At 48.6% G+C, this 10,453-nt stretch overlaps 1 protein-coding gene across 4 annotated transcripts in view; it reads left to right on the forward strand.

Annotated features, from left to right (window-relative positions):
* The window catches only part of ME3 (malic enzyme 3), a 180,206-nt gene that overhangs the window by 122,788 nt on the left and 46,965 nt on the right, over window positions 1–10,453 (forward strand). For all 4 annotated transcript variants that reach the window (XM_057750048.1, XM_057750051.1, XM_057750049.1 and 1 more), the window contains one exon: window positions 2,541–2,702. In XM_057750048.1, coding sequence (XP_057606031.1) covers window positions 2,541–2,702 — 162 coding nt within the window. The remainder of the gene's footprint in view (window positions 1–2,540; window positions 2,703–10,453) is intronic.

Consider the following 10,453-nt stretch of genomic DNA (forward strand, 5'->3'; position numbering starts at 1 on the left):
AATGGATGACAGATGGAGGTGAGACATTCCCTAGGAGGAGTCAGGCATGCGGTCGAGCGCCCTCGGACATTCCCAGGCTCGGAGGGTGGCCCTGCAGAGCCCTGCTACCAAATTTTTTCTTTTTTCAGCCAAGCCGCGCAATGTATGGTATCTTAGCTCTGCAACCAGGGATCGAACCCGTGCCCCCCGCATTGGGAGTGCAGAGTCTTAATCACTGGACTAACTCCCTCCCCGCCCCACCATCTTAAAAGGCCCCAGAGTTGTAGGGAGAACATCCTGGAGTCATAGCTGACTTCCTCTGTTGAACTCTGTGTCACTCGCTGCCCCTCAGCAGAGACAAAATCTTAGAGAATGAGAAGCAAACTAAGGAGGCTTTGATTGGTAGAGAAATGCCCAGAGTCTGGACACCCAGGGGCAGCATAAAGGCACAGGCCCCAGGGGAGAGCTGGCAGGAGGAGGTCAGAGGCAGGCTGCAGAGAGCGTGGCACCGAGGTGGGGCGGGACTTTGCCAAGAGCACTGGTGCTTTTCCCTGCTGAACAGAGTGGTAGAAGGAGCCCTGAACCCGGTACCCAAAGCCTGAGTAGAATCTCAGCTTGCCACATACACAAGCAAGGTGCCCTTGGTAAGTCCTCTAATATTTCTAAGATAACTGATATGGAAACATCCAGCACAGTGCCTGGCGTGTGGCTGATACTTAACAAATATGTACAGAACGTGAAGGTCCAGGAGCTTCACTGTGCTCACACGTGAAACGGGGATAACCATCCCAGACGGGCCTCCCTGCCAGGGCAGGGGAGGATCAGGTGAGACGTAGGGCACTCGCCCTGGAGGCAGCAAACCAATCTAAGGGGGACAGCACCATCTTCATGGGTCTGCTGCACTCTCTGGAGGCCCTTTTCCAGAAGTGGAGGGGTGTCTTCAAGAATCTCTGCACCTGGTTCTACCAAAAGGCAGCACAGCCCTGTGTGCTCTCACCCTGGGAGAGACAAGAGTCCACGGAGCCTGTGGGCGCTGGATCATCAACCCTTCCCGGCGGGACTGCGTCTTCATCTCTTTATCCCTGGTCCCAGCACGGTACCCACGTGGAGTAAACTGGCCCCTATGCTGCCCATGGACACCATGCTTGGGGCCAACCAGGACGTCCACAGCTCAGAGCTGGTCCTAAGTCCTGACCCAAAGCTGGTTCCAGTGGAGGGATGGGTGGCCCTGTAAACCCCACTCATTTAGAGGTGGAGGGAACCAGTGCTGGGAAGCAAGTTTGAGGGACTTATAAACAACTTCACTATCACCCTGACGGGTTCTCCTTGGCCTGACATTCAGGGCCCTTCACAGTCTGACTCCTGCCAGACTTTCCATTCTCTCCTTTCATGGGACCAGAACCTACACACACACAGCCTACACCCCACCCCCACCCCGACACACACACACACACACACACACTTACTTCTATCCTGAACCTTAATTTCCTTTTGCATCAAATGCCTTTCTCCCCACCTGCACCCCTAATGGATAACCCCCACCTGTCCAAGGTCTGACACATGCGTCCCCTCATCTAAGAAGGGTCACCCTACAGGAAATACCTCTCCCTTCTCTCCATCTCTGCTGCCCTGGAGCTGTTCTGCTGCCCTCACACTTTCCCCCCAGAGTCAGTATAAATATATACATTCCATCTCTCTTTTCCCCATTAAAAATCCTTTAAAGGGCTAGGATCACACATTCTTGTTTTTATAGATGAGCAAAATGAAGCTCCTTCCCCCAGGATTTGGCACCAGTGTCTTTTGCAAAATAGGTGTCTCATAAAGATGTATTAAATGAATGAATGAGGAAATGAATAGCCATCATGGTCATACGATTATTTCTGTCATCACCATCAGCTCTCAGCATCTGTTAATTCACAGTAGGCTAGCCTTGAAGTAGTACTATGTCTAGTACCTACTATGCCTTCCGTGATTATTTGCAAAACACAAAGATAATCCCAGTACAGCTTGAGAACCCTCCTGGTTTCATGTGGAATAATGACCCTAGCAGATGTCATGAGGAGCTCTGTTTTTTGCAGATTGGATTTATTATACCCCAGGAACAGGGCAGAGAGCACTTATATGGGTCTCTAAACCCTGGGGCTGTAGTAGCAACATAAACACTTGTTTTATCTTCTCCTTTCATTCCGCCCTTCCCTCCCCATCCCCCACCCCAAATCTCAAGCTGAGAGAGTCTGCTTAGTTTCTTTGAGGGAGAGTGACTCGATGTGGGTTCCCTCCAGCTGTTCCTGCAGGAACAGAACCTCAGCATGCAGGCCTGTGTCTTTCCATCATCTCATCTCGGTGGGGTTTCTCATCAGCCCTACTGGAAAGGGGAGGGGTTGGGGAAGGACCTGCCACCTGCAGTTGAGAGAATCCTTTGGCCTTGTCCCAGACAAGCTGTTTCACCCCGCTGCAGAGGCAGTAGGCATCCAGTTGGCAGGCCTGATGTGCTGTACAAACAAGCACCTTGTCGCAGGAGGAGCTGTCCCTGATTGATGGCGTCCTGCTTTGTCTTTCAGGCTGTGGTGGTGACTGATGGGGAGCGCATCCTGGGCCTGGGAGACCTGGGCTGCTACGGCATGGGCATCCCTGTGGGCAAGCTGGCCCTGTACACGGCGTGCGGAGGCGTCAACCCACAGCAGTGCCTCCCTGTCCTGCTGGACGTCGGCACCAACAACGAGGTAACAGGCGGCCCGGGCGGGGAGCCAGAGGGTGGATGGGCTGCAGGGCATCTTTGTGTGGTGGTTCTATCTACACAGCATCGGGCCATTTCTTTCTGGGGTCCTCTTTGTGAGGGCACTTCCCCTACAGGGCTGTAACGCAAGGACCTCTCTCCTCCCTGGTTACCCACTCCGCCCTCCCAGCCCCATCCACTTCCCCCAGCCAGTGCTGCGTCTTCTTGCTCCCCTATCTCCTGCCAAGATGCCCCCTGCGTGGGCTTCCTGTGCTTCCTTGTTCCGTGACCCCAGGCAGCTTCCATTGCCCTCATGGCCTCTCGCTGATCCATTAGTGAAGACAGCTGCGGATCTAGGTGGGTGTGGCTGCTGGGCTGTGTTTTTTCAGCATTTTAGAGGCCAGCTACCTTGGTAAAAGGATTAAAACTCAAAGCACCAGGACCACGTGCTGAAATGTTTGGATCAGGCTGATGAGTGTCCTGAAAGTCCAGGGAGAGAAGCTGACCCATGCTGTGGCTGAGAGCCTTCTGCAGGCTTCCAGGAGGTTTAGGATTTAAGGAGCTCAAACTCCAGCCAAGAGTTTGTCTGCTCTAGGTGCCACCACCCTGAGTCACGGTGTTTGTGCATGTCTGCAGTTCTCAGCTCTGTGTCTCAGTATCAGAGAACATGAATTCCTTCTTAATGATATTTATCTCTGGGTTTAAAATCAGTGCATGTCCATCTGATAAAAACATTTTCTCATGTTCATTAGGAAAAATCCAGAGAAGTATTGAATATAAAATATTAGTCACACAACCAGCAATAATCATTGTTTACAACTTGGGATAGTTCTTTACAGCCTTATCCCTCTGAAGCATTTAGAAAAACAAAATTAAGTTTATATTGCATAGACAGTGTTGTATCCTGCTTTTTTAAACCTAATGTATGTCATGAGTTTTCTCCCAGGTCACTAGCCATTATTCCAGAACATCATTTTCATGCTGCGTGGTATATCACAATTCACCTAAGAAACCCTCCACTCTTGTATGCTTAGCTTGTTTCCAGTCTTCTTGCAAGTATGTGCTCTGATATCCATTTTTTGCAGGTCAGTCTTTCCACCTCTGATGATTTCCCAAGGATAAATTCCTAGAAATGGAAATATTGAGGCAAAGAGAATGGTCATTTTTTGGATTCTTGATTCATATTGTCAGAAAGCTTATACTTACTTACATTCTGTGGTGATCTTTCTCAAGAAAACTTGCCGAAACTCTTTGCATGGCCTCCCTCCTCCCTGGACACCACACGACATCCCCATTTCTAAACAAGAACAAGCACTGTAGCCCCTAGTGAGAAGGGTTTCATCCACAGGAATCCATGGGGGTGGAAGAGGGAGGAAAGGGAACAAGGGGACGGGGAGAAGTGCTGGACTGGGAAGCAGGGACCCTGGTCCCAGTGCCCCTGACAGCCGGGTGAGTCCCTGCACCGTCTAGACTCCATTCCCTTTCGGTACAACTAGGGCCTGGACTGGAAGGTTACTAGGTGTTCTCCCACCTCTAAAGCTCTTCTCCATATGCCTCCCCATCAGCCTAGGAGAAGGGAGGCTGGATGGTGGCATAAGCCTTATAGTTGCTCATCAAGACCCGTATTCAAGGTCTGCGCTGCACTGCGGTTCCCTTTCCCAGCCAAATGCCTGGGTTTTGCTGAAATTGTCTCTTGGTCACAAAGAACATGTGTGGAACCACACAAACGTGGATGAGGATAGCAAACTCTGTGTTAGTTATCATTGCTATCTATCACCTCCTGCTGTTCCAATTGGATTTAATTGAGCCCTTCCCCTTCTCCCTCTCTCTCTCTCTCTCTCCCCTAAAAGCTGGCTCTAGTCTTGAGATTGATTCTAAGGCCATTACATCCCTTGGAAGGGTGTTGGTTGCCTCTTGCAGATGCCTTAGATCCTCCATTGTTGAAGGTCCAGCACTTAGCAATGATGTGCTAAAGTTTAGAGTTAGTGCCAACTTGTAACAAACCCAGCAGAAAAGATGGTGGGAAACTATGAGTAGTAATCATGGCCAGGCCCCTTTCGCAGACCACCCTGTTTAAGCCTGGCAGTAACCCTGTGAGTGGAGCATCGGTCTTTACCCTCTTTTCACAGTTGAGGAAACTGAGGCCCAGAGAGATTAACTGGCCCAAGAAGATCTGCTAGAAGTGACAGGGCTGGGGCCCACATCCACGTCCCACTTCTCTCCCCGCACCACACCACACTGCCTGCCCCGGTTTCTGTTGCTTTATGAGTAAAGATTATTTCTTGACTTTTAGAATTTGTATTACTAAAGTAACTTTAAAACATTATTCAAAATGTTAAAAGGAAAAGGAAATGGCTTTCCTCCCGCTATGCTACATTTGTGCTCCCATCCGATGTTTCTCTGTGCGTATGCATAGAGGTAGTTACAGTTTTTCCTAGTTAATCATCCTGTGCCCCTAATTTTGTTCTGATTTCTTCAATGAAGATTATTTTGTGAGCACTTTCTCTTTACTTATTTTTTTTTTTTTAAGTTTATGAAGTGTTTAGTAGGTGTCAGGCACTCTGCTAGGCTGAGGGATAAATGAGAGGCAGGCATGGGTGGAATATTCTAGTTGTCAGTGTTTCAACACTGTCACCTAATTGATCATTTTAATGACTCATGTGCTACATCTACTCAAAGTGTCTGCTTCTCTCCCTGGGGCTTTCGGCCTCTGCATCACCTTTCCCTCCTGGGTATAGAAGGGAGAGAGTTTCCCCTGGGCCTACTCCCTCCTGTCAGGAAGGACCAGAGGATTCCCCAGCTGAGAGAATGGAGCACAGCCTGACCTGCCCTGGCAGCACCGTGAGCGTGAGAGAAAACAGGTCTCACCCTGTCCAGTAAGACCTATGCCAGCACCTGCAATGGACCAGGCATAGTTCTGGACCTTTGTATATTTCAATCTCATTTCATTCTCACACCAGCTGTGTGAGATACTGCTCTCCCCATCTTACAGATGAGGAAACTGAGATTGACACACATTAACTACTTACCTTGGGTCCCTCAGCTTTAAGTGTCGGACATGGGTTTTGAACCCAGGTCTCTCTGGCACCAGAGTTGCTTTGTCTACTGTGGGACACTGCTCCAAGACGTCAAGTATATGTGTTGTAGACTGGGTGATGAAGGCTGGGAAAGTAGGTGTTTCACACAGTCCAGGTTCCACGGATACTCAGGATCAAACTAGGGCACACCAATGCCATGTTCACAGCTCTCCCCAACAAAGAAAGGTGTGCTCCTGCCAGACTGTCTCCAAGAAAGTTACAAAGAGGCCAACACTGGGAAGATGGAAGACAATGATTTCTCTTCAAATGCATTCACAATGTGATCTCCCACACTAAAGTTCTTTTTTAAAAATAACCAATTTGCAGGATTTTCCCCCTAGAAATCTGAGGGTACGTCGCTCACCCAGAGCAACCACAGCAGCAGGAGAGGGAGGCTCTGCCTTGCATCTTTCATCTCGCATGTCAGTGCAGGGAGAGCGCTGCTGTGAAGGGTGAAGGCTTGAGTGTCAGAGCAACCAGACCGTCCATGTGTATGTCTCTATAAAGAACTCCTGAGGCAAAGGGAGCTTTAATCAGTCAAAGAAAACACCCCTCCAGGTTTCCTGTTGAAGAAAAACATCTGCTGCCTACAGCCCTGAAACTCTGAGTCACTTTTACCTGCCGACACCAAGGAGGTTTGGAAAAATAAATATGTGAGACGTGATCCCATGAAGGAGGGACATCCCGTGATGAAGTTCCACAGGGCCAGGGGGAGGGAGCCCCGCCCAGTTAGGCAGGGCATCTGCTGTGGCCCTCCCTCCCTCGGGCTGTGTGTGGATTTGTTTATGCATCTTGTTTCATACACACACAGCAGAGACACAGACAGTCCACATTGGTTATCATGCTTACTAGATATTAGATATAAATACTTCTGGCTCAACCGCCTCGTTTCACATGGGAAAAGGGGCCCCAGGGAAGACATAGCATCCCCCAGGTTTGAGTCCAAGCCCAGTGCTTGTCCCACTCTATGCTAAGGGTTTCGTGGGGCAACCTGGGCTTGGCTTTAAAATGGCCTCTGAGCCTGGAGGCCTTCTCCTGAGGAAGTCTTGAGCCTCGATGGATTTTCCTTTCAAGGAGATGCTGTGAGAGTCTCTGTGGATGTGACTAAAGAGGGAGATGGAGGGAACAGATTACCAACGAGCCTGGTAGATGGTGCCTTGGGTGTTACTGGTTGCTGAGGCAGCGTGGGATCGCCCACAGAGCTGAGTGTCGAAGGGTTCCCTCCACCTGGCAAGGTCGTCCTTGTTGCAGCTCACAAATAGTCAGCATTCTCCTACGGTGGCATCAGGCATTGGCTGTCTGTGCGTGTGTGACCAACGAGGGGGTCCTTGCTAGGATCTTTGTAGCTTACCCTTGGGCTTAACTGCGCTTCCAGAGAAATACGTGATGGACCTAACTGTCACCCAGAGGAGGAAAGTGCACTGTGTCCACGCAGTGAACCCAACCCTATGATCTCCCTAGACCCCCAGATCCTCTCTGAGTAACATCTTGGTGTGTCCATTGCTATGCAAGATATTTATCCAGACCAAGAGGTTCATCTCTCTTCCAATTTAAACCCAATGCTCAATGATATGGTAAGTGAAGAGGAGCAAGCCATTTTGGTTTCCACGACATTTAGTCTCCAAGATTTATCACCTTAAAAAGTCAGAGCCAGGCAGACAGCCATGGAGGGCATATTCAGCTCCCATGGCAGAGGAGAAAGTTCTGGTTCATCTGCTTTGGATAGAGCCTTAACCTAAAGACTTACTTAGTGCCAGTGGGAGCTTGGCAACTACCTAGCAGAGGGGAAGCAGCAGGCTCGGAGGTGAGAAGCTGGTCCCACCTGGGAAGACCCCTGCTCTAAAAGCCATCATTTCCACCCTGTTGCTTCCACGAAATTTGTTTTGTGACCTTAGGCAGCTCATTTAACCTTTCTGGGCCTCAAAAACTCATTTGGAGGAGCTGAACCAAGTGATTCCTAAGACTTTCCTAGTTCTTAATTCAACATCTCTTTAGCCCAGTTCTAGAATAAATGCAACTCGCATCAATAAACACTTTTTAATGGCCTGCCATGCGCCAGTGCTATAGGTATCAGTAGGGAGATGCACGTGGATAAGGACCCTTTCCTCAAAGAGCTTGCATTATGCAATAGAGATCATTATTAGCCCCATTGGACAGAGAAGTAAAATGAAGCAGGGACAGGTACCCAAGGTTGCAGAGCTAGTTAAGTGACAGAGCCTGAATTCAAATCCAGGTGTGTCCGATTCCAAAGCCCAGAGCCCCTTCTGATTCTAAAGCCAGGGCGTCCTGAGGGTGCTCAGGGAGAGTATCTGACCGGGGCCAGCAGACCTGGCAATGCCCTTTCCTCTGTGGTACACTGCCTCCCAGCTTCAAGATTCCTTCTGCCTCTCTTGATAGGGTTACCAGATTTAGCAAAGAAAAATACAGGGTAAGTTAAATTTAAAGTTCAGATAAATAGCTAATCATTTTTACCATAAGTATGTTCCGTGCACTACTTGGGATGTATTTATACTTACATGAATATACATACAGCCTATCTGAAATTCAGATTTCACTGTGCATCCTGTATTTTATCTGGCAATACTGCCTACTGAAAACTTCTCTTTTTAACATTTATGTGAGGAAGTCCAGGATAGAGGAGGGCTGCAAAGGGCGGGTCCAGGCCAGTTCGTCGTCCCTCATCTTGCTGGCAGTCATTCTTATAACCAGTCACTCAGCGGGACACAGGGCAGAATGTGGATTTCTTGTTCCATGTGGTGCCAAGACATTGTGGAAGCTCCACCCTCTGCTGTTTTTGAGAAGCCATTTTCCCTCTTGGCAAAAGACAGCCAGCTGGCTGGAGATGTGGACACGGCCTTTCCCCAGACCCCATTCAGGCCGTCACTGCTCCCCAGCCTGGTCTGCAGGACCAGCTGGATCTTCCAGCCACTACTGGACTCTTCCAGGAGGACCGGGGAGGGGGTCAGGAGCCAAACCCACATTCCTTGGTCCCCACAGTGTCAAATGATGGGGTGGAAAGGGCGGTGTCATGAGACCCAGTCTCAAAGCAAGGCTCAGTTTCAGCTTAGCTACTTTCTGGCTGTGTGAGTTTGGGCAATTTATTTAAACCCTTGAACTCCACCTTCCTCATCTGTAAAATGGGCATGAGAGTATGTAAGACAGAAAGATCAAACTACTTTTGATTCAGGAGTGAATTACTTGAAAGTTCTGTACAAAAAGCTATATTTTCGTATAATTTCCATATGGAAACTTTCTTCCCAATTTTTTGGTGTGCTTGGTTTTGAAGTATTTCGGACATAAAACATTTTATTATAAATAAAATACGTATTATAAAATATCAAGACTTTTTTTTAAAGCTTCGTATAGTCACCTTTATATCTCAGCAGTACCTCATTAGGGCTGACCTTTCATCTTAATGCTTTTTTTTTTTTTTTTTTTTTTTTTTTTGTGGCACACGGGCTTAGTTGCTCTGTGCCATGTGGGATATTCCTGGAGCAGGGATCAAACCCATGTCCCGTGCATTGGTAGGCAGATTCTTAACCACCGTGCCACCTAGGAAGCCTTGACCTTTCATCTTAAATGCAGATCTACTGAGACATTTTTGGAAAATCCCGTGGTACTGTAGAATTGGACTTGTCCCAGGACCCGTGTGTGCAGCACTGAGAAATCCACCGTTGGCACCCCAATGCACCACTGAACCAATCTGTGACTTGGAAACATTACAAATTATCACTTACCGTGGACCCTTTCATCTCTGTAAGAACTAAAAAAGTGAATATTTTCTGCAAATGACAAGAGTTAGACTATTTTTATCAGTTATGTGTATGCCTTTCCGGCTGTTCATGTGTTTCAGACAGTTGAAACTGTGATATCTGTGCAATTTTGTATGCTGCTTTTCTCATTTTAAATAATCTCATACACATTTGTCCAGGTGGCTGCATAGTCTTAACAGCCACTGATGTCAATGACTGCCTAGTTGTCCATCTAGTTGTTACATCATCATTTATGTCCGTGATCCCCCTTGGCTGGATGGTTGCTGCCTCTAAGTGGCTTTTAGATGATCACTTTGAAGGTGGCCCGTGGAAGGGTAGGCACCGTATATGCCCCACCCTCATCCTTTGGTCTCTCACACACACACATACACACACACACACACACACACACACACACACACCTGCCAGGGCAATCTAAAGGATGCATAACTTGGGAGGCATAACCCAGGAGGCAAAGAGATTGAGAAAAGAAGTTTAGGCCCCACGGTCTTTCTGATGTAGCCATGCGGTTCCTTGGAGAAAGTGCTAAACCCACTTCAGGTACTGTGGACCCAGGATCAGGGGTGAGGGGTTGAGAAGGCAGATATTTCCTGGTCTTTTCCATCCACTCTACCCTTGCCCTACCACCTCCCACAAGACAATATGGAGCTAGCATGGTGTCCCACACAAGAATAAACCACCCAAGCAGCCTGGCTCGGTGGTTAAGACCATGGGCTCTGCAGCTGGCAGCTGCGAGTTTGAGTCCGGATTCCTCCACTTACGAGCCCAAGAAAGGCAGCTGTTTAACCTCGCTGTGGCTTGCCCTCCCTCTGCAGTACCTGGCACGTTAGCAAGCACGCTGCCATTACTTTACAGCATATGCTATGGTTCACAAAGCTCTCTCACGTGTATTATTTCATTTCCTCGTC

This window comes from Hippopotamus amphibius, chromosome 9 (genome assembly GCF_030028045.1).
Source record: "Hippopotamus amphibius kiboko isolate mHipAmp2 chromosome 9, mHipAmp2.hap2, whole genome shotgun sequence".
Lineage (NCBI taxonomy): Eukaryota > Metazoa > Chordata > Mammalia > Artiodactyla > Hippopotamidae > Hippopotamus > Hippopotamus amphibius.